At 34.8% G+C, this 25,740-nt stretch overlaps 2 protein-coding genes and 1 pseudogene across 2 annotated transcripts; 2 read left to right on the top strand and 1 right to left on the bottom strand.

Moving 5' to 3' along the window:
• Positions 1-5,328: 5,328 nt before the first annotated feature.
• LOC145073349 (cytochrome P450 Tp4149-like) lies at positions 5,329-7,145 on the top strand (annotated as a pseudogene).
• A 664-nt stretch (positions 7,146-7,809) lies between these two features.
• Positions 7,810-9,699, bottom strand: LOC145074142 (aldehyde oxidase GLOX-like). Its single transcript, XM_079020556.1, has one exon. The coding sequence runs from the start codon at positions 9,683-9,685 to the stop codon at positions 7,958-7,960; it is 1,728 nt and encodes a 575-aa protein (XP_078876682.1). The 5' UTR covers positions 9,686-9,699; the 3' UTR covers positions 7,810-7,957.
• Positions 9,700-19,734: 10,035 nt separating this feature from the next.
• On the top strand, positions 19,735-20,787 carry LOC145075530 (uncharacterized). Its single transcript, XM_079021745.1, has 3 exons — positions 19,735-19,874; positions 20,085-20,359; positions 20,582-20,787. Exons 1-3 carry the CDS (start codon positions 19,735-19,737, stop codon positions 20,785-20,787), a joined length of 621 nt encoding a protein of 206 aa, XP_078877871.1.
• The last annotated feature ends 4,953 nt before the right edge of the window (positions 20,788-25,740 follow it).

Genomic DNA, 25,740 nt, shown 5'->3' with positions numbered 1-25,740 from the left:
GACTTTATGCAAGAATCACAAATGTCATCGCTGTGTTGGATTGGGTGTCTAAAAGTGGTGACATTTGTGATTCTTGTCATAGGGTTATTGCTTTGGTATTCATAGTTGTATGTTAAAATTAGAAAAACCTAGATCCAAAGCAATTAGGATTGCATGTACACCATAGGAATGATGTTATGCTCAAAACCCAATACGATGTTCTTAAAAGAAAAATTACTTAAAAATTAATTTGAGATAATTTTTCATCTCCAGCATGTTCGAGTCTCTTGTGCCACATATTACTAGTCACCACCTTTACCTTTTTTTACTTGCAAGTATCCCCATTTGATATAGACCATCTTTGCACCTACCATCTCCAATCAATTCCCTCGAATGCAAGCCCTGCATAACAAAGAATTCAGGAAAAAATGTTACGACACAATTTAGGTCCCTTGAAATCTTGCTAAGAGACAAAAGGTTGAATGTAAATTTTGGAACAAGCAAGACTTCTTGCACTTTCATCCCATTCGGCAAGGTGTGACTACCCTTTGCTTTAACTGGTACGGTTTCTCCGTTAGGAATGGTCACGGGTGCCTCATTTGTGGAGTTGATTAATCCTTCAAGGATACCGGACCTGTAAGAAATGTGTTCTGTACATTCGGAATCGACAATCCATTCATCATTGTGTTTGTACTTACCTGCCATATTTGCAGAGCAAGAAGCCTCACTTTGTGTGGTTTTGTTCTCTCCAACAAAGTGTTCCTGGAACTCCTCATATTGTTCTTTTGTTAGGTTGGAGATAAGATTTGATTCGGTCTCGGCACATGCCGCCCTTGGCTTCCCTTTTTCCCGTTTGTTCTTTCCGGGCCACAATTCCGGATAACCCACATGGCTGAAACAGCCGTCGCGAGTGTGCCCATCTTTTTTGCATAATGATCACAATGACCCGGAGGCTTCTTATCTCTCTGCCCGGTTTTGGTCGGTGGTACATTGCACTTCATAATCGCTTGAAAAGCCATCGTTTCATTCACCAGTCTTTTTCCTCCGACTATAGATCTTTGTGCTCATCCTCGACGACTAGGTGGTAAGCATTTCCTAAGGAAGGAATGAGTTTTGTTGCAAGGATTTGGGTTTTGATGATGGAGAACTCACGATCCAACCCCACGAGAAACTCATAGAGTTGTTCCTTTTCTTGAAGTTCTTTGAGATATTTTCCAAGGCCACAAGTACAGCCGTTACATTTACATTTGGGAGTAGCGAGAAAATATTGAATCTCATCCCATAGCCCACACAACTTTGAGTAATAGGCTGATACGGTCATCCCATCTTGCCTTGTGTTCAAGATGGCTTGTTTTAATTCGTATGCACGAGGTGCAATTTCTTTTCCGAACCTTTCTTGAAGGCCTTTCTAGATTTCTTGTAACGCCCGTAGATCAGGGCTAGTCAATTTAAAGACGATAAGCGTCAAAAATGAGTTTCTGATAGAAGATTATTTAGAATGAATAATCTTAACTAGGTTATAGTATATGTTACAAGAATTCCGCACATATAAAGAACGTCGAAATCCGAATCATAACGAAGAAGTTATGACCTGTCGAAGTTTCGCGACAGAACCGGCACGACGCTGAATGACGTAAAAAGTGAATTTATGTTAGAGCGATATTTAGCCTTAGCGATCTAAACGAAAGTCGTAGATTTCGTTAAACCGAGAGCGTGCATAAAAGGAATGCCCAAATCTGACTTCGTATGAGGAAGTTATGATTTTTCTAAGTTTCAACTTAGCGGTATGCAGCCCGAATACTCGATTTGAGATCGAGCGGTTTTTAGCCGAAACAATCTAAATGAGAATCGAAGATCTCGTTGTTAGTAGCGAAACGATGAAAAGTTAGGCGAGAACGGACGTCAAACGAAGAAGTTATGAATTTATAACGAAGTTTTTCTGTCCCAGCCTTCTAAAAATAAATAATAAAAATAAAAGTCAAAATTAGCCGACGGAGTCTAAATGAAAGTTATAGAGTATGGTCTGACCTTCGCGTGGATATAAAGAACGTCGAAAACGGAGCTCGTATGCGAAAGTTACGCAATTTAGAAGTTCGACGAGTCAATTACGCCCCGCGTAATTTGAGTACGCCCCGCGTACTCAGGCGGATGCAAGTTGCCTGACCGATACTCGAGTGCCACAGATCGACGCATGCAGTGACGTCAACGTACGCCCCGCGTAACCGAGTACGCCCCGCGTAATCCCAGACCCTCAGCCTATAAATAGAACTCGAAATCAGCCATTTTCTCTTGTTCAAACTCTTCCCTCTCTCTAAGTTTTGCCTCGATTTGCGTGTCAATCATATCCCGAAGCCCCGGTATCATTCCCGAGCCCCGAAGCGAGATCCGAAGCCCCGAGAATCCCGAAGAGCGTTATTCCCGAGCCGAAGCCCTGCCCGCGAGGAGCCGGTTTATGTGAAGATCTTCCAGATCTACGAAGAGACACTACTTCTGCAAGACGTAGTGCTGTCAGATCATCTTCTGATCAGGTGAGTGTATAGTCACTTTCATCTTACACATAAATATGAAGTATTTTATAAAATACGTGTTATGTGTATATTTATATATATTGTTGTTTAGATGCATGAGTGCATAGTTACTTTCTTCTAATACATAAATATAAAGTATTAGCTATGAAATACGTGCTATGTGTTGTATATTAATTATCTATTTGAGATGGATTTGGAATTGATGTTTTTATACGGGTGTTAAATGATTTAAATTGTGTTTGTATTTATATCTACAAAAATGTTGGGTAGAACATGGGTAGATGGAATAGTTGGTGATAATGCGACTTCGTGCCTATTGAGTAAGCCCAGGTGACTATGAGACGTAGTGCCTATTGTGTAAACCCTGGTGACTATGAGACGTAGTGCCAATTGTATGAACCCAGGTGACTATGATACGTAGTGCCTATTGTGTAAGCCCTGGTGACTATGAGACGTAGTGCCAATTGTATGAACCCAGGTGACTATGAGACGTAGTGCCTATTGTGTAAACCCTGGTGACTATGAGACGTAGTGCCAATTGTATGAACCCAGGTGACTATGAGACGTAGTGCCTATTGTGTAAGCCCTGGTGACTATGAGACGTAGTGCCAATTGTATGAACCCAGGTGACTATGAGACGTAGTGCCTATTGTGTAAGCCCTGGTGACTATGAGACGTAGTGCCAATTGTGTAAACCCTGGTGACTATGAGACGTAGTGCCAATTGTATGAACCCTGGTGACTATGCGATGTAGTGCCTATTGTATAAACTGTGGTAGCAAATGGACTGTGTGCCAGTTCCTTAGGTAAACCCTTAGGAATGAATGAAGAAAGTATAATCGATTCTTAGGGTAAAACCTTAAAGAAGATAATGGGGATGGGTATTTGGGTTGATTGTTGATAATTGAATATAATAAATGTGTTATTGTGGGTTGAAAACCCTATATGCTCACCAGGCTCCCAAGCCTGACCCACTCAGTTTTCTTTGTATCACAGGTATCAATACGAAGACATAATTCACTGAGAGAATAAAGGAGATGTAAATCATTAGTGTAAATAAATGTAAGTTCTGTTTATGCTTATGTTCCTGTATTGACGATGACATCCCAAACGTTTTAAAATGAATAAAATACGTTTCTTCGAAAATGTTTTAATAACGTATTTATCATGTTCTTCTGGGGACAAATTCCGCAACACTTTTATTAAAGTACTCTGATTTTTATAAAGCATAAACAAAGTCGGTCTTTTCTGGCCGTGAAAATGGGGATGTGACATTTCTGTTGCAGAATTAACATATTTCACACTTCCTCGGATCTCTTTTTCCATGGCCGTGGTGAGCCATCCCTTGATCACTGCGTCACATCGCATCCATGCCATGTAGTTGGTATCATCTGTTTCAGGCTTCTTGATGGTCCCATCGATGAATCCTCTCTTGTTTTTAGCAAACAAGAACTTCTCCATTTCTTGGACTCAATAAGATAGTTTTTAGGGTTGTTCGTTTGGATGGATCGGTTCAATCCGATCCAATTATGTAAATCCAAATTGATTTCGGTTTTCAAAATATGGATCCGAATTGTCCAAACTAAATTCAAATCCGATCCAATCTAATCCAATTACAATTTGGTTGGATCGGTTTTTATAATTCGGTTTTCAAAATGCGTAACATTTAAAAGCGATATATGATTATAATATTACCGAATTTTATAGAAGAAGCAAAAACAAATCATTTAGTTGTAATTTATAATTTATAAAAAACTACTAAGATGATATATTATAATTTAATATTTAATAGATAAAATATTTTTGAGAGAAAATGCATATTAATTTTTTTATTAGGTGAAACCTTTTGAACTTTTTTGAAAAAAGTAATTTATAAAATTAATAAATGGATATAGATATATGAAAATAAATAAATAATAAATTGTTATTCGGTTTTTTTGGACTATTCGATTCGTATTTTATAAACCAAAACCAATCCGAAATCCAAAATAATAATTCGGTTTTGGTGAAATCCAATTCAAAAATCCGAATATCCGAACCAAATAGTCAAATCCAAATTGTCCAATTGAATAATTCGGTTTTATCCAAATAGTGAACAGTCCTAATAGTTTTTATCAGTTAATGCGTCGTTGACATGCATTTGTCTTGGATAATCGGAAGGATGAAGGTAGAAGGGGGAGTAGTGATCAGGACTGATTGCATTGGTTTTGGGGTTTTCTTTGTTTGAGTTATCGCCGGTCATGGCAGCTTGTACCAGCGATGGTCTGTTCTTGGGGTTTGGATTGAGCGTGATAGATCACCGCTCTGATACCATAAATGTTTTGTTCAAAAGCTTTTCTATGTATATTCACTGTGATCGATACAAAGAAGACAAGCCTAAATAGGCAATACAAAATACAAGAAAAGAAACTCCTAAAAAGGAGATAATATACAAGGCAAATAACAATCACAATATCTCGTGATTGAGAGGTAAACAAGGAGAAAATATAATGCAGAATATTATGTATTCCAATATTTTAAACCTTTAAGTGATTACTTTACGAACTTTGATATATTAACGTGGTCGAACTTGTAAAAGATTCCTTTAAAAACATATTTAAAATAAACCTTTAATTAAATAGACATTTACCTAGATAATGTACCAATTAAAATATGATAATTAGGCATGGGGGTTCTAGAAACTCACAACATCGATGAGATATTGTATTATTGTCTTAGAATATGAATATGTGCAGTCGCCTCAACATAAAGAAGCAAGAGCTTCTGTTGTACATGCATGCATTTACAATTTGCATTATTTACTAGCGAATATTTATGGAAAACGAAAGTATACTATTAAAAAAACGTTCAGATCACAAATGGTTTTTGAGTATATGTATATACTGTATACGGCCATTCCACATGACATGAGGCATAGTGCAGATTAAAGAGTTCTCACTTCTCAGCAAATTTTGTTAATTAGCGAGCAACATTATGGCAATTTTTTCATCCCTACATGCCTTTCTTCTTTCTTTGTTCTTATTCATCAGTTTGACGTTTCTTATTTGGTTGAAATGGACTTCTTCTAATTTTAAGACCAAGAAGAACTTTCCACCGTCTCCACCAAAGTTTCCTGTCATCGGAAACTTTCACCAACTAGGATCGAGTCCCCGTAGCTCTCTCCAAGCCTTGTCCAAGAAATATGGTCCACTCATGCTAATTCACCTCGGCAGCATGCATACCTACACTCGTAGTCTCTTCTGCTGAAGTAGCCCAAGAGATCCTGAAAACCCATGATTTATCATTCTCTAGTCGACCATACTTAGCAATCCCCAACATACTATTCTATGGCTCTAGGGACATAGCATTTTCTCCCTATGGGGAACACTGGAGGCAGTTAAAGAGCATTGTAGTACTCCATCTTCTAAGTAATGCACGAGTCAAGTCATTCCGATCAGTGAGAGAAGAAGAGATCGGATTTATGATTGGTGTTCTTGGAGGAAGCTATGGTTCTTCGGTTGATTTGAGTGCGTTGTTTGCTTCAGTTGTAAATAACATAATTTGTAAGGTAGCCTTCGGGAAGACGTATCACAGATTAGGGTTTAGAGAGTTGTTGGAGAAGTTTGTGTATATTCTCGGTGTTTTTTGTGTCGGCAGTTATATTCCATGGTTGTCGTGGATAGATCGATTAAGCGGTTTAAAGGGAACAGCACATAAAGTTGCTAAAGAATTTGATAATTTTCTTGAAGGTGTCGTTGTAGAACATGTAAATAAGAAAAGATTTGACAACGAAGAAGGCCAAAACTTTGTTGATATCCTACGGGATATTCAAATAAATAACACAACCGGCTTCTTCCTTGATACAGATACCCTTAAAGCGATCATCTTAGTATGTTTCCTCCATCTTTTCTTCTTTTAATTAACATAGTTATCATTTTGTTCAGTTTTTAACCATACATATATAATAATATTGTTAGATGATTTAAGTCCAAAATAAAGATTAATCTGTTGTTTGTAGGATATATTGGTTGCTGGAACTGATACTACATACACAAGCTTAGAATGGGTGATTAGTGAGCTGATAAGACACCCAAGAGTAATGAAGAAGTTGCAGCAAGAAGTAACAGAAGTAGCGCAAGGAAGATCAATGATTCACGAGGAGGACTTGGAGAAAATGAAATACCTTAAAGCTGTCATAAAAGAGTCCTTGAGATTGCATGCTCCACTCCCACTTCTTGTTTCTCGAGAATCAACACAAGAAGTAAATCTCATGGGGTACGACATTCCAGCACGAACACAAGTGCTTATCAATGCTTGGGCAATTGCAAGAGATCCTGTCTTGTGGGAAGAACCAGAGGAGTTTAGGCCAGAGAGGTTCTTGAACAATAATATCGATTATAAAGGGCTTCATTTTGAATGGCTTCCATTTGGAGGTGGACGTAGAGGATGCCCTGGTGTTCAGTTTGCTGTACCTATCATTGAGCTTGCATTAGCAAATGTTGTATACAAGTTCAGTTTGGCATTACCAAATGGAGTTCAAGAGAAGGATTTGGACATGACTGTGTCAAATGGCGTTACAGTTCAAAGGAAGTCCCCTTTATTGGTTATGACAAGTCCACGGTTCTAGTTGCTTCTCATCGCATATAATTTTATGTTATGATTCTGGTGATACATACATTAAATAAATGATATTCTCATATTGTTTGTTATTCTTGATGTTTCCAACGATAAAAAGTAAGTTATATAATACCTATTGTCATAGTGAGCTTCATAAAGTACAAACGAATTGAAAGTTCTGTCCAAAGAATACAAACTTTCTAATAGTTTACACTCATCGACTTCGATCAAATTGAATGACCGTTTATAATCAACATGAACAAAAAAGAACAATATAAAAAAATCTCTAAGAGTAGACGGATCTTTATTGATAAAAAACAATTCTCCATAATTCTATTGCGACTCTTAAGAGATGATATAAATTCTAAAGATTTTACTTAATTAGAAGATATATTCCTAATAATTATAAATCTTTACAAAAAAAAAAAAAAAAAAAAAAAACTTAAAATTAACTATCCCAAACAAAAATAAATTTCTTCCTCCAACTCGTCAGATTGTTCTTGGACTTGTTTGTCGGGTTGAGTTTTGTCAATATCTTAATCAGAATCCCGGGCTTAAAGTGCTTCATATTGTCCACCCTTTTAATTAAGTGTTTTTTAGCTAACTGTCTTGTTAAAATGCCTATGTTTAGAAATCAATCTCGAAGTATCCTATTTCTATGAACCATTTTCTATATTCAACTTTGATCAATATTCTAACACCAGAAATGATCACATCAAATCCAACTACGCCACACATAAAATTTTGAAGTACAAGGTCTATACGATTAATTGTGGATGCTTCAATGAACATAAATTGAGATTAATAATTTATCTACATTTATACATTAATGGTAAGAGATCTTAATTATAATTGCTAAAGCAGCTTCACCCATTTTGCAACACTCGGTACACCCGTATTTACAGCAAACACCATATAATATCCCGGCGGTGCTACCCTCCCGTCCGGTGGCGCCATACATGAAATCCTATAAGATCCTACTGCATCCGGCACTGCACTTGATACAGCCAATTTCACGAGCCTCTGACCCTGTGAGAACGAATGAGTAGCAAAAGGCGCACTTGCAATATTTACCTCAATTATCCCCACCACCGGAAGCTCCGTCGTCACCACCACATCAAAACCACCTCCGTAGTTTATCTTCTCAGGTAACTCAAGGATTGTAGGCCGGATGTTCGCCTTCTCCGCCAACAAATATTCCGGCGAAAAAGCTTCTATTCTCAATTCTGTAGGAAATTCGGCCTCGAACTTGTAGAAATAATGTGGATTGCTCCCGGCGATCAAAATTCTACCGTCGGGAAGCAAATTGGCTGTGGAATGATACATTCTAGGCACTGAACCTGGGTTTAAAGTCATGAATCGGAGACCCACTGGTTCATCTGGTCTGTACAAAAGTGGATATAAACATGGTTGGGATGCCATTTCAAATCCTTGAGTTCCAGCTTCTGCTCCATTTATAATCAAAACATCACCAGTCGGAAGCAGCACCATATCACCCATAATCCGACCAAATGGCATGTCTTCCATTTCCCAAACAGCGTTTAATTCAGTAGCCTCGATTCGACCACAGCTACCGTGGGCCGGTGTATCAGTGTTCCTCTCGATGAATGCTCCAAATTGTGCTCCGCCACAAACGACGATGGTTGCAGAGGAGTGATCCCCTCTCAAAGCGAGCATCGCCGATGAACCCGCCGACGGATAATTACGTGGGCCGCCGTCCAATTTTGGGTATTGTTTCAATACTTTGTTGTTAGTATAGTCGTATAATACAGCTCTATTGTTGGCAAATACGAATAAGTGACCATTGGGGAGAAGATGAACATAGGGGTAAAGATTGTCCATTTGTGTATCCTCTGCTTCAGCAAGAAACGGAAAATTCACAGCACCGCCACCGTGTCGTGAAGGAAAAAATTCAATACTAGCGGTGGCGCGACCACCAACGATGATCACCGACCCGTCGGGAAGTATTTGGTTGGTTGAATACCATCTACCTTGTGCTAATTCAACCTCCTCGAGTTCTTCCCAATCACAAAACGATGTTTTCTCGCACGGGATGAACTTGCGTATTTTCTTGACCCCGTCACGATCGCCGCCGGTTTGGAGGAGAGTGCCGTCGGGGAGAAACTGACCGGAGGAACACCAAGTGTCGGTGAGGATCATCAAGGGTCGAATTAGTCCAGTAGCAGGGTCAAAGAGGGCGGAATGAGCATAGCAGTCGCGTTTCAGAAGTGGATCTTGTGGGTCTATACGGCAGTGGCCTGGACGGAGCATTTTCCTTGTAGGGCCGATGTTGGTTCGGTCAAGGAGAACGACGGTGTTGAAACGGGTGACGGCGGTATGCATGGTGGCTATGCCGGCGTTGGCTACTAGTAGTTCCCACGTGCCGGGGAGGTCAGCACGTAATCCGATCATCAATGTCTGGACAAGTAAGAGAAGAAGAAAGTTAGGTGACGTCATGGTTCTATCAGAAAACAGATGAAGAAGAGAATGGATTAATGGAATGCCACCGAGTGAAGTGGAATAATGAGTTTGACAGTTTGTATTATGCGTAATTTTGTGACGTTGGGGGCCAAGGTGTGTCATGTGTGTGTGTGTCGGTCCGTCCATGATGACCATGGTTGCTTAAAGAATACCGTTTGTATTACAATCATCATCTTCTAAAACTCTCATTTTTTCATATAATTTAATTTTCATAAAAACATTAGACGCCACGATAAAGCATATTTAAAAAATATATTATAAAACATAATTTATAACATTTATTTAAGAAATAAAAAGTTTTATTATTTTATTTAAAGAATTTAACATCATCTTTATATTCATTATACTCCAATATAATTATGGTCAAATTTAATACTTTGAATACCAAGTGACATACAATCGCTTTGAAGTTCAATTAAACTATATATTATAAATTAAACTATATGTTATAGATGCTTATAATTTAACTTTTTAATAAATTACTATTGTCATATTTTTGACGATAGTGGCGTCATGATAAAGACTCCACCTAATTTTTGACATATTACTTGTTATCTTGGAGCAGTGTCTATGTTTATTTAAGATATTAAAACTAAAAACATCCATTATATAGTTTAATAGAAAAATTCAACGGTTTGAATGTAACTGGTATTTATATAACAAGAAAGAGATGAGAAGAGATGTGAGTGGTAAATTCCAATGCCATTTGAACATTACATCTTGCCATATAAAAATATGACATGCTATTTGGACGTTACCTCCGCATTGCCACCTAGGTGTCACCTCGGCTTTGCTATGCCCATGCCATGCCATTAGGCCCATTACCCACAAAACCTTAGAAATAAGCAATTACAACTTTGTTTCACAAAATATAATTACTTTAAACAAAATACAAATATTTCAATGATATTTTGATACAAAAATAAATAATTCGTTTAATTTTAGGACAATAATGTTTAGGACAACATAAAAATAGGATTTTAGCTATTTATGAAATTAAGATCCTCTTTGTTTACATCTTAATTGAAAAATTAAGAGGTAACCTCTTAAAAATTCAGATATAGGCTGTTTGTTAGCCTTTTATTTTTTTCTCTTAAGTTTTTTAAAGACCTCTTAATATTTCAGATATAGAGTGAAGTCTGAAAAAAAAAAGAGACCTTGTTCCTTTTTTGCCCACCGTATAGACCTCCACCTCGACCTTCTTCTCTCGACGTTCACACCTTCCGCCTCCGCTATATGCCTTCCGGTCTGGTCACTGCCGCCAACGCCTTTTGCCCCCCCAGCTTCGTCAAAACTCGGAGACAACAACATCATTTAAGATTTTTCTCAAATCGATTTTATGTAATTGGTTTAAGAACCCTGTTTTTTCCTCCCTTCGTCGGTGACACCACACCTATAACCCCCTCCCATAGTTGCTGCCTCTTCCACCATAGCTCTTGTCGCTTTCGTCTTCCCCTATAACCATCGCCCTGGAGCAATTGATTTCATGATTTGATGTCTGGAGCAATCGATTTCGAGGTTTGACATCTGCAATCGATTTCAAGGTTTGACATCCGATTCTCTATAAATCAGATGCTTTGATTCAAATTCTGATATCTCGCATTACTGATTATGTGAATAACATCATGTTTTTGATTTTGGATTGGAGGTTTCTGATTTTCTTTTTGGTGTTTTCTTTGACATAATTGATTATGTGAAATGTGAAATTTGATGTTATGATGCTTGATAAATCTGATGCTATGAAATCTGAAATCTGATATGGAATCGTTGTTTGATGAATTCTTTGGAAAGCTTAACGAAAGCTTATATAATGCAGGACTTTTGTGAGGTGAAACAACTAGTGTATTAAAGAATACAAACATAGATTTTTGTTGATTTCTTTATTATAACATCATACTTTCACCTCTTTGTATTTTGAAAATTTTGTTTAGTTAAAACAATGTCGTCTAAAACAATGATTGCTATAGTTGGCTAGATTTGTTAATTACCTATGTTTGATTTGGTTTTTTGTTTAATTTTGATTTATGTTTAATTTGGATTTTATATGATGTTTAAATATATATTTTTATAATTATTCAAGAAGATGTTTGGTTATTTTATAAACAAAAACATTGAATTTGGCAAAAAAATAATACGTAAGGGTAAAATGGTCATTTTTATAGTTCAACACATTAATTCAGAAGTTCCAACTAAACAACATGTTAAAATTCAGATCTTAAAAATTTAGACCCTCTTAAAAATTCAGACATCTTAAAATCGAGATTTTGCCAAACGGGACCTAAGTAATACAAATTCTTATAAGACAAAAATAAATATATGTAGTTGTGGGTTGTCAAAAGTTACCATTTTGCCATTTATTATATATTTTGCCTACATGTTTAGTATATTAACATTTTATTAGTTAATACAACCCACCTCGACTCGTAAACCCTATCTCTTTCAATTTAATGAACCCCGCCATGCCTTTCTTTCCTTGATGAACTTCTGGTGCCATGAGCAGCTCCCTTTCTTATGGGAATCCGGAAACCCTCTGTCATCCTCCAAAAGAAACCATACCTTTAATGTTTATTTGACTATTGGCTTATAATAAATTTTATTTTTATAACATTTATTTCTTTCTCAATTGCAATATCATTATGGATTGTTCAGCAGTAAAATTTTGAAAGCTTTTAGAAGCTTTTACTTTGTACTCAAATAAAAGAAAAACTTTGTCAGAGAGTACGAGCTTAAAGTTTTTTTGTTTTAAATAAAAAACTTATAATCCAAAACCTATTAAAGTAACATTTAAGAAAAAAACTGTCGCATAATATAACAATTTTACTATATTACCATTAAAAATATAAATTATGTATTTATATATTTTTAAATATATGTTTTTTTTATGTAATTTTATATATTTCAAAAGCCTCTAATTGTTTTCGTAATTTTCAGCTTTCAGCTAGTTTTGTTAAACTTGTCTATTTATAGATTATACATAGGTAGTTTTTGTACACTAATTTTTTTTGTTGTCATAAACAATAATCTGATTCTCATTATTCGTTAAAACCTTTTTTAGAATGACTACGTGTAAGGTTGCTTAATGTCTAGACAAAAACGATAGAATAATATGGTCCTACCCAGAACATGCCATCAACCACATGGGGTCTTGATTAGTGAGATGTTTCTCACTTTTTGGTGAATTGCAATTTCTCTATCTTTGATATTCCGTTTTTGGTACTCAAACAATTTATTTCACATGCCATGTAAAGTAATGTCTTCATATCAGAAAAGTCTACAATGTGGGAATCCATTAATCACATCTAAAGTCCTTTGGGTGTTAGAGAAGTTTTTTGCATCATAAAAAGTAAATTTTTTATGCTGCCTATCAATATAAAAAAGTATATTTTGTTATCCATGATTGTAAAGTCTTTTTTTACACTTTTATAAAGATAAATATATAAGTAGGCGACCAGGCCATCAAGTCTTCAATGTTTTTGTTGAATATGATCCGAATCAAGCATGCATGGGATTTCTGTTTGGTGACACTTTTCCGAAAACTGCCGCTAAAAGGTGTGGCAAGCTGTCATAGCCTCCTTGTCCACCAAGGTTGCCGTTTTTCGTTGCTCTTCAAGTAGAGTTATGTTAGGACTCTTATTATTAAATTCTTATATATAAGAAATATTAGATACAATTTCATATCATCATTTTCATTTCGGTTTTACACCAATATAAAGCTTTTGTTCTCTTTCAAAAAAAAAAAAAACATAAAACCTTTGTAACCCTTTTCAATATCGAGATTGATATAGTGTTCTTTGAAGTGGTTTTTTCCTGATTTCGGGGTTTTCCACTATAAATCTGGTGTTCCTTTAATTCATTATTACGTTTTGATCTTTACAATTTTAGATTATGATTGTTTTTTTTCACAGCCTAACACCAAGGCCATAATGATCAAATAAATTATAATACTTGATGTTTTCTTTATCTTGACAGGTTCACCATTCAATTAAACTCCACCCTACTTAAACTATTTCAAGAAACTCACTGCCACAAACTCTTAAAATTGAAGATGCCTATCAAAATAAAAGTTCCTCCCTAATCTCACATACCAAATTTGTTATGTAATCTCTATTTCATATGTAATGGTTAATATCAAACATACATTACAACAACGTAAATATACTAGATTCTGAAACTATTTATTATAGGAACATCTCTTTATTTCACCTAGCATCCTAACTAGACTTCGAGTGCCTTACATCCGCTACCTGTGATGCACATAAAATGAATGGGTCGGGTTTGATAAACCTGGTGAGATGCATAGGGATTTCAAGCCCATAATATATTAATGATATTACATAATAACATTCCAGCAAAACAAACAATATAGGTATAATCTGATATAAGACCACCTAGCATTCTCGATCGATTCTCATAATTCCTAAGGCAATGATTATATGGAGGAATCACTCAACCTGATGAATCGTTTGAGCAACTGCTTGACTACACAACTAGGAGAGTCCTTGACCAATGTAATTCATAATAAGGCAACCAATGTTCAAAAAAACTAATTAATATGGTATCTCATTCTACTTACGTTTGTGGGTTATAAGTCCACACTAGCAACATAATTCACTAAACTGCCTAGAATAGTCAAGTGTTGTCATTTACCGTGGTCGATGACATAGACATACCTGTCAGTTGTCTGATCTGGACCCACCATTTTTGGTCATCCAAGAAGAGGAGGACTACTACACTCAGCTCTTATCTCACACTCTACCCTCAGAATGAGACCTAACCAATATCCAACTTATTTAGAACTAAGTACCTTTTATAAGTCTATAACTAACCCATACTATATCTAAAGGCAATTCTGATTCTGGCATGATTCCTAATACGTAGTACTATTATAATTGTACAAGTAGTACAAAGTATAATTATTACAATTATCATTTACTGAATACTTTTATTAAATTATGATCTTGAAAGTAACTACACACTCATCTGACAAATGAAAGTGACTCGAGGTTAGGGGAGCGCTTCGCCTTAACACTTTTCCAAAAGACCTAAATGTATATAATGCTAAGTCTTAGCCTAGTTTCATAATCTTGGTGACTATAATAGTCTAGATTCCTCAATAATCCTAATGAATAATGAGAGTTCTATCAAATAAGGATCATCCATGCAGGAAAGTTGGGAGGCAGGACCATTTCGGTGTATAGTCTTTCTGAAATCCAATAACCAAGCCAACGCGAACATTCTAGGCATCTTTTCCGTAAGTAGATCAATCGGTATAATGATATGGAATTACTGATAAATCTTATTTATAGATTCATAACAACGACTATGAATATAAATATATATTACACTAAAATAAGGTTGAGTGTAATTTAACTTACAGAGATTTCTAAGACAACAATCTGGAAATTGCACTGGCAGAGCCTCCTACTGGATAACTACTACTTGTCGAGCACTCAGGGATCTTAGGGCTTCGCCAGAATGCAAAAGAACTTAAGGGTCAATGGGCTAAAGGAGGGAGAGACTCGAGATAGAGGCTGTAGGGGCTAGATATGAGCAACACAGACAGAGCGCACTGCGCCTGGTGATGTGGCACCATAGATTAGCTGACATTTTTCCAATAATGGGTGGGGCTGCATAGCTGCTTCTAGAACTCTGTGCACGTGTCGCACCGTGCACGTACCAGTTTTCAGATTTTCAAAATTATGTACCTTCTTCATACAAACTTCGTTTTTGACATCCTTTATATCCACGTGTAGCTATCAAAGGGATCTACAATTTTCATTTAGATTCCATCGGCTATTTTTGATTTTATTTATTTCACACAGGCTTAGATTGTTAAAACCCGTATAAAGTGTATAACTTTCTCATCCGGCGTCCGTTTTCGAGTGTCTTTATATCGTTGGACTCCTATTAACGAGATCTTCAATTCTCGTTTATATTATTTTGGCTAAAAATCGACCGATCCAAAATTCAATTTCTATGCTAACTCAACTACGCTGAAACGTCGAAAAATCACAACTTCCTCATATGAAGTCAGATTTGGGAGTTCTCTATATGCACACTCTTGGTTGTACGATTACTACGAATTTCGTATAGATTGCTTAGGCTAATAAACAACCTATCAAAAATTCCCTTTTTACGATATCCGAGGCCGAATCAGATTTAACACGAAACTTCAGTAGATCAATACTTCTTTGTTCTAAGTCGGATTTGAGCGTTCCTTATATCTTCGGAATCCACATTTTGACTACTTCATATTTCATTATGGTTATTTGTCCTAATTATTATTTTATTTTGACGCGTGTTTTAATCTTATTTATTATATTATTAAATACATATATAAAATACTTAAGCACATAAATACATGAAGAACCCTTTCTTATTCATTCATATAAAGATTACAAAATATGACTATTCCTTGCAGGAAAATTGAACGTTAAAGGGTTTGTCTGGATAGAATGTTGGTCGAAGATGAGGATAATATAAAGATTACAAAAGATGAGGGAAATCAAGAGGAAATGAAGGAAATTGGAGGGGTAAAGAAGAGAACCATGAAAGTGTCAACGTTGGCTGAGTTGACACTTGAATATACATAATTAAGGAGGTTGAGGACAATAGGTACAAAGATTAGGGAGAGGATTTCAATGCTTAAGGCTGGGATAACATGATACTCGGTTTTGATGACTGGCCTAAAAATGACCGGCTTACCAATTAGTTTTTTTTTTTCAATAATGACATTCTAAATACTAAAAAATGGACTTTATTATTTTAAAGTATAAAAACAATTGAGTGACAATTTAAAACAAATGGAAAAAGTTTTGTAAGGTTAAAATGACATTTTTCCAAATGGAAACTTGAACTTTCTACACGTCTAATGAAAAATAAGGTAAAAAAAAATTCATTTAGACTTTTCCTATTTTTAACTTTTAGTCATAGTCTCATACACTATAGTACGTTTGCCATATTTAAGCAACAAGCACCTTGAAAATTATACTAAGTACCATTGAAATTTTAGTTGAAAATGTATTTGTATGTGAATGTATAAATCTCATTATCAAACTCAAAACAAAAACCTTGGATAACCAACATTTATTCATTTGAGCATTTAGAGTTGATCCTAAGCATGTATGTTGGATCATAATGCTTATTCGAATTTTATAAACAAAATAAATAACAAAAGCATTTAATCAAAACATCATGATCTAGTCTTGGATTAGTATTCCTAAATTCAAGTAATAAACATTAATCTACAACAAGGTTTAGGAAGTTTATATTATTCGATGACCAGGAAGCAAAACAAGAGGATCTATAGGAGAACCTCTCTATCCAAACCGCATCCCAAAGTTTCAATCCTAGCAAGCAAGTCTTATAGATTTCTTTTCTTGGTGAACAAGAAAATCTCGAAATCTTAGGGTTTTTGGAGTTTTTGGCCGCCAAAGAGAAATATGAGAGTAATTCAAGATTAGGGTTGGCTTTCAAAGGGACTGACATGTCTTTTATACTTGCACATTTCTTAAGGGTTTATTTCTCTCCAAGATTTGTTTAATATAATTACATTCCATAATTCAAACATTGTATTTATTGTAAAGTAAGTATCTCTTTTAGTTTCTAATTAAACCATTAACTAATAATGAACAATAAACTAGATCATGTAATTATTTATTTCTTGTCTTTAAATTGAACCTTGTGTGTAAGGACGTCTATCGAACCCCGTACAAATCCTTTGTATCTGTTCATTGACGAATGCTCTAAACCGTACATAAACCCACTGCATTGAACCATGCGATCATCGATTCAGAAAACAAAAATACCCTCACCATTCGGCACTATGGATGAAAAATATTTCTTTGTAGTCAACCCCCCACCATTCGGCTCAAAACATAAGCCACAAATCATACCCACAACCTGTCTGCCTTTCACTCCTAAATATAGTTGTACTTTTTTTGAACCAACGTTGACCGGTCTTGTGTTTTTCAGACTGTCACATATACACCTCTAACCAGTCATAAAACTAACTTTGAGTAATCATGGTCCTCTACTTTCATATAACTAAGTGTTATTCTTAGTTTAAAATGTTTAATATCATTAATGAATATTTGTGAGATCATTATATCAGTTATACTATATGATAAAAATCTTGTATTATTCCTTGAAATGATATGTATTCTTCATTGCTTGGTTTGAAGGAATTCCCAAGTAGTTTAAACTTCAAAAAGTTATTAACTATTAAGATTCTTGATACATATGTCGGGAAATGGTGACTTTAAGCAACAAAAACTAATTTAAGTGTAGTGATTGTGCCTCTAGCTCTAACTCAAATCCCACATGCACAAATTAAATATATTTTTCCCATAATTACCGGTTACATATGCATAAAAGTTAAAAGTTGAGGTTCTTAAAAAAAATTAGGCTACAAAGAACTACCATAGTAATGTATGTTGTTATTTGATTATCTAGTAGGCTGCATGTTTGTAAATGTAAATAATAAATAACAAAATATGAAGGAAAAATGTAAGCGGGTTAAAAAAATTAAGATTGGTGTAACTAAATAGGTTTACAAGCTGCAATCGACTTCTAAATGTTGAAGAAATTAATGGGTGTGTAAATAATTATGAAAAATTACAATCTTCGCCTAAAAATTGTGAATAGGCTGAAGACATTCTTGGAAGAGTTGCAAAGAAATCTGCAATCGACTTCTAAATGTTGAAGAAATTAATGGGTGTGTAAATAATTATGAAAAATTACAATCTTCGCCTAAAAATTGTGAATAGGCTGAAGACATTCTTGGAATCGGAGGAACCAAGTAGTATATGTCTATTATTCAGATCTAGTTTATTGGCTTTTCTTCTATTGGAGTTAAATTGAATTTTTAGTGGTTAATTTTTTATTTTTTTTGAATATACCGATGAGACATTTATAAATTATTATTATTATAATATACTTAAATATTCTTTTTTAACTCTTGTTAATATATAGATACACAACAGCATATGGAGTATGGACAATATATGACACAGTTAAGAGCCCAAAACCCAAAATCAAAAAGAGCTTAAGTAGGTCATCAAAAGAAAGCCCAGTCCAAAATATTTCCACCCGCCCCTCCAACTATTTTGAATCGACACTTTTTATTATCTACTTTATAAAAATTTATTTTTAGTCCCTCAACTTTGAACTTTCTAAAATGTCACTTCCATCCTTTTATTGTCTAAAGTTTTGTGTTTAACCCCCGTATTATATATAATATGATTTTTCTACAGTTAGCACCATCAACTTTTTAAAATATTATTTTGACCCCTTCGACTTTAAACTTTGTTAAATGTCATTTTGGTCCTTGCATATGTCCGACTTTAATTCTTGTTGTTTGGTTGTCGTCATGTTTGGTCCTTGCTTTTGTGCAGGTTTAGTCATTGCGTTTTGATTGTTGACATTTTTGGTCCTTGTTTTTTTGACGGAATATGTATGTGGTGAAATTTAGTTGGTACATGTTTGCTCAATACCGTGTATATGTTTTACAAATGCAACCCATCATTCGTTAAATACGTTGTCGCCGCCGCAATGTACGATATGCAAACATCTAGTTTAGGACTAATTAGGAGTTATTTGGGATTGAACTTCGAAAATAAAAAATATTTTTTGATTAAAGTGTTTATTAGTTTATATGGTAGTAAATAGAGGGTTTATTTATTTGTTTGTTTATTTATTTAACTTTTGGATTAGCTTATGCAGATCAAAACATAATTAGCTAATGTTTTAGATGATGTTTTACAGTATTTAACAAAAACTCATTATATAATCATATTTGTATTTTTTGGCATATCTACTCTTTGGATGCTTCTTCACTACATGATTCTAAAATGACTTAAACTGAACCGTGTGAGCATGGAATGGTGTGGAGGAGCCGATGTGGCAATTCCTTAATGTCGTTAAGGCCAGATGAACACGACCCTCTTAGGCTTTAAGGCAAGCCATGTTAGGCCCATGACATCTCTCAATAGCAAGAAGCCATCAATAATTCAATATGGACCATTTGAACGTTGAACAATCTTATGTAAATTTTTTTTTACATGTAAATACATACAATTACCAATTTTATTCACACCATTCTTTTCTTTCCTTATAATTTATACAATTTCAATACATTTTCAAAAAATTTTATGGATCCGTTCGACTCATCTTCCGATGATGATGATGATATGTTCACCATCATGATGTACGGGTATTATACTAACGAGAGGAGAAGATATAGCTCCTCTACTAACAAGAAGCGCATGTTAAATAAAAATCGTAAGGAAGGGTACGAAGTCTATATCATGATTACTTTGCGGATAATTGTGTATATCAGTCAAAAGATTTCAAACAAATGTTTCGTTTGCATAAGAATGTGCTTGTACGGATAGCCAACGTCTTGGAAAGAAGATATCGTTTCTTTCGTTTTAATACCATATTAAATAGATATTTATATAAAATAAATACATATTTTTACCTATTAAATATATATGTTTAGGTATCATTTTTTCCAATTGAGATATGATGTTAGAGGTTGGCGGAGATTCACAGGGTTGCAAAATTGTGTTGCGGTAATTTGGTTAATGGCTTACAGAGAGTCATCCGATTCCATTGGTGATTATACGAGAATGTCTGAAAGAAATGTAAAAGAAAGTTTGTATGGATTGTTAAAAGGTTTTGTTGAAACATTTAATGATGTTTATTTGCTGAAACATTCATTGAATGATATGCAACAACTATACGCGCTACATGAAGAGAGACATGGCTTTCTTGGTATATGTGGACGTATTGATTCCACACATTGAGATTAAAGAAATTGTCCCCAAGTGTGGAGAGGGCAGTTTGCAATTGGACATCATGGAACACCTTCCTTGGTATTGGAGGTTGTTACTTCCTAGGATTTGTAGATTTGACATGCTTATTTCGGGGTTACGGGTTCCAACAACGATATCAACGTTCTTGATCAGTTACCAATATTTAACGATATTTCGTCAGGTAAGGCACCAGATGCTCCTTTCACAGTGCATAAAAATGTATATAAGTTTGCGTATTATCTTACGAATGAAATATATCCTGAGTATTCCACATCCATGAAGGCATTTCGACACCTAATGGAACCAAGAGAAAAACTCTTCAAGGGAAGACAAGAAGCAACACGTAAGGATGTTGAACGTGTTTTTGGAATTCTAAAGGCGAGGTGACACATAGTAGAACATACAACACAACCATTTGAGATAGAAACTCTACGATATATTTTATATGCATGTATCATAATGCATAACATGGTGGTGGAAGATAGTTGACGAAATATTACACAATATTTGCCAGCGGAGCCCTGGCACATACGATTTCATTCATGTTCAGTGAAATATTTGCATAGAGTCGTTGATATTCAAGATGCACAAAAACACGGGCAACCTCGATAAGACTTGACGGATCATATCTATCATGGTAACGATGATGACGAGTAGTGTAAATAGAAAAAAATGTGTATTTTTTTGGGTCTTGTAATGTATTTTTTTAATTTAAATGCTATGGTTTTTAATACTATATAACTTTTTTATAATTATTGAAGATAATATGAAAGAAAAAACACTTGAAAAAAATACGACATGAAAATTAAAATGGTGTGTAGTTGTTGTGACCATTTCTTACCTAAATGGTATGGTGTTAGGATGATGTGACATATGAGATGATAATTTTTTGATGTTATAACATAGACTCATACTCACAAGCCTTGTAGGGATCATTTTAAAACTAAATCCCAAGCATCAAAACAAAATCCCAAACACCTCTTTATAGGTGGGGCTAAAGTAAATGTATGTATGTATGCATACAGATTGTGTTATATCTTTCAACATTCATTCCATTTCCAAACACCAATTTGTAGATTTTCAAACGTAACATTTCATCAATTTTAAATATACACTAAAAAAATAGAAACTAAAAAGGAAACCCATTGCACAAAAAGCATTTGAAGCTATGGTAACCACAGAGTCTAATTCTTAACCAATTAGATCCATATGATCCATACGAATACATTTATAACAAATCTGAAACATAATGTGAGTTACCGACATTTTGTAATTAATGGAGCCATTGAAAAAATTGGTCCACTTATAATTTTTGTGGAGTAGAGATCAAGAGGAATATATGTTTGGGCCAGCTTTTGGGTCAATAATTAGAAAGAGAAAGGAGTGATCAGTGATGGGGGAGTTTTCAGGCCTTAGCCCTTGGGCACCACAAGAGGCAAGAACACTCTTTTATTGTCAATTTTAGGGTTCATAACCACCACACATCTGTCAGTTATGACTTCGACTTTTTACATGGAATTTAATGTGAAGCGAAGAAAAATCCTCATGTCTGTTAGTCACTTTATGATTGAGGAAATATAATTGACAATGTATTTGTGTATTGTGTGGTAATTGACAGTTTTGAAATTAAGTTATTAGAAATGATGATGTTGTGACGTTCTATTCATAACCACCACATATAAAAGTAATAAAAATAAATAAAAGTATAAAATATTTCATATTAATTTTCAGTCACTTTTAATATAATTTTTTTTAAAATAAATAAATCACTGTTATAAGTAAAAATCTTAAAAATATTATTCATAAGAAATAGTTTATTAAACATTCTATTAGGATATTGTTAAATTTTTAAAATTTTATATATTGCAATACTAATGTAAATAAGAATATTGTTAAAGATTTTAAATCTTTATATATTTTAATAATCTAATAGAATATATGTTTTATAGAAGATAACTCAAATATGAATTTTCAATGTATTCATTTTTTTCAACAATGATTTAGCATTCACTGATTAGTCGGTTTGAAAAACCATCATGTACCAAAATTGTATCAAAATTATATATTTTAATAATCTAATAGAATATATGTTTCATAGAAGATAACTCAATTTTTTTTCTATCTATCAAAAATTTAATCTATATGATTGTCATTCAAATGTAAATGATAAATCTATATGAATGATCGTGAATATAAACATATCGAATTAACAGCAAGTTAGAATAAATATTCATTTACATGAGAATCTAATTAAATTCACATGTGAATCTAAGTAAATTCATATATTTTTTTATATTATTTTAAGTTTTTTTTTATTATATACAAATAAATTTACTGATATTCACAAGTGAGTTTACTCAAAAGCCACCTATGTATTATCTGGAATCATTGAAAAAATATGGTAGAATGGTCAGTTACATGTTATTTAGTATATGTAAAAAATAAATACACTTCATATTAAAAAACCACCTATGTATTACCAGAAACTTAGAGACCACAAAAGGATCATAACAAGCTCTAGAGTTCCTCAAACTCCAAGATCATTCATGGAAAGGGACCAAAACCACCTAAAATGACCCCCAACTTGATGGGTTATATGCAAAATAAATAAAAATTCTATGTGTGCTTGCAACCCTAATTATAGATCTATGTTTTCTCTAATTGAACATACAACTTTGAACATCAAATAAGAAACCCTAGGATACCTAGCATATTTCCGAAAATATGATTAAGGTTAAGAATACAAACCTTGATTGTTACTGAAACAAATAACAATGACCCTTGTGTTGTTGAAGCTTTGAGAGCAAGCACCACAAATGTCGTGCATCTAATGGTTCACACCCAACACTAGCAAGATGATGAAAGGGGATAAAGGAGAGGAAAGCTTAGAATTTCGACTATATCTTCAAGGGTATGAGTGGCCGAAATTCCTTAGGGGTAAGGCCCTTTTATAGGCAACAATGATGCCCTGGGTAACCCTAATCTGAATATAATAGTAATATTTCAAATTGGTAATTATCCAGCTCCTTATTTATCTACATGTGATATTCTAGAAACCCTACAATATCCATATAGAAATCGTCCACCCTTCTCCAAGAAGGTTATGAATTATGTTGTTCAACTATTGAACAATTGCACTTTAGACCCTTCACTTTTAATTAATTATTTTAATCCCAAAATTAATTTCAATTAATTTCTGATTAAATACTAATTAAATATTACTATTTCTAATTAATATATTATTCTCATAATAGTTTAATAATTTTTTTTTTAAATTTATTAACCAATTAATAAATCAACCTTCTCTCTAAAAGTCATCTTGTTTGGTTGCTAGTTTTGAAGGCAACCCAAAAGGACTATGTTACTGTCAGTTCAAGTATATACCAATTATAGTTATGTGATTAGACACCTAATCTAACAAAACTTGCATCTAGAAGAAGACATGCCAACATATGTACTTTATACCTCAAATAGCTCGAAAATTAGAAGATGGTGATGATTCCAAGCTAGTCCCTTGCTCCTTTGCACCATATATATCTTTCTCCTTCCTCAAGTTCAACCAAAATCAAAGAACAATGTCTTCAATCAAGAAAAAAAGCTCCTAAACAACCATGGAGGCTAGTGTTTCATTGACAAAGGGTTAGAGGCTGAAGAGGATGCACTAATCCTTGAGATTAGGTGCTTAAATATGGAGGAAACCCTAAAATCATAGGCTTGGGCTACAAAAGCTGCCACGTCGTGGTGGTCATCCAAAATGCGTGTTTCATGCATTTGGCATGTTACATCATGGTGCCCTATTCACCACGTCGTGACACTAGATTTTCCCCAAAAATCTTACCTTTGGCCCCAATGAGTCCTTAACTGATCTATTATGGAAAACAAGTGTTACAATTCTCCCCCTCTTAAAGTAGATTTCGTCCTCGAAATCGGTCGTTACAATTACCACTTATATTCATCGTGATCCTCTTGTGGGTCCTCCTAATCCTAATACAATTACACTGGCCGACACAACTCCCTTACTATGGTTTGCAGTTTCCATCCCAAGGCCTTCATGAACATATGCAAATTCTATTCTTGGACTAGACGCCTAATAATCGATCTTTTAACTGGTGCAACATTTGATTGATGCCCCACCCAGACGACCACTTTCGAAACAATTATCGATTTAATCCTTTAGCGAACACATACACCATGACAGAGAAACGACAATTAACCGTATTATAAGGAACAAACTCCTTGACCATAATTCAAAGACTCCAAGGTTGTTCCTGACGATCTGACGAACAATTTCATCCTATAAATCAACCATGCTAACTAAAAATTCACAGATTCGATCTGACCAAGATCTCCCTGGCCTTACACCGTCCTACTGATAAACTGAATATGAAACCTAACGCCGACCGTCATCGCCGATAACCTTGCATAAAAACACACTATCGAAAACTTGAACAAAAACAAACAAAACATATACTAGATTAGACCATATAACCACTCGACTCTAACAGTCATGATAAGCTAAACACTAAAAACTCTCGATGTTACCCCCGATTCGTCAACCACTATCGACTATTGGGCTTAACCCCGATCCGTCAACCAATATCGACTCTCAGGCTTACCCCCGATCCGTCAACCACTACTGACTCTCGGGCTTACCCCCAATCCGTAAACCATCGCCAAAGCCACTCAACCTATCATAGGCACACACCAAACCCCTGAAACTTTACTATCCTTATCAGGCATTTGGGGCTTGGACCCCCAAGTCCCAATAAAACAAGAACATACAAGAAGATCCTCATCGCAACCCTCGACCTGAGCTCCTTACACCTTAGGACCCTAAATCACGATGAAGCTCTAGATGGTACTTAACACAACTACAAATAAGATAATCCAGAAGGAATTTCATCAAATAGCAATGACCTTGACGTGGAATTCAGAAAGATTAAGCAATTGCGCGAAAGTCTTGAACTTAAACAATCTAGACGAAAACTGCACCATGGTACGAAGTCTTCCCGCTACGAAATCTCCACTCTCACCCATTTAGAATATACACTTTATTCGAACATAGCCAAAATGAAACTGAAACTCCAAATCGAACTAAATCAATCAATACTTATTCCTTCCCTTGACGAATAAACCGAAATGGAGTAAGATAGTCCTTCAAACCGTTCAACTCAATCCCAAAACATTCATCAAATAGGAGCATGCAGAGGGATCAATTTGAAAGTCCTAAGTCTATGTCAACCCATCACTGTAGTCTACCAAGACATAGTATCAACTTAATGAAACATGCATGAACAAGACCACAATCCTCCCAAGAAAATCTTCAAGAAGCCAAACTCA

Source organism: Lactuca serriola, chromosome 9, assembly GCF_051521515.1.
Source record: "Lactuca serriola cultivar US96UC23 chromosome 9, Lser_US96UC23_V15, whole genome shotgun sequence".
NCBI lineage: Eukaryota > Viridiplantae > Streptophyta > Magnoliopsida > Asterales > Asteraceae > Lactuca > Lactuca serriola.
This window is presented reverse-complemented; position numbering and strand designations above follow the sequence as displayed.

Coding starts and splice junctions, on each gene's coding strand:
- LOC145075530 (XM_079021745.1), top strand. CDS start 19,735: ATGGATCCGTTCGACTCATCTTCCGATGATGATGATGATATGTTCACC. Junction 19,875..20,084: donor AATAAAAATCGTAAGGAAGG/GTACGAAGTCTA, acceptor ATATATGTTTAG/GTATCATTTTTTCCAATTGA. Junction 20,360..20,581: donor AGAGAGACATGGCTTTCTTG/GTATATGTGGAC, acceptor ATATTTCGTCAG/GTAAGGCACCAGATGCTCCT.
- LOC145074142 (XM_079020556.1), bottom strand. CDS start 9,685: ATGACACACCTTGGCCCCCAACGTCACAAAATTACGCATAATACAAAC.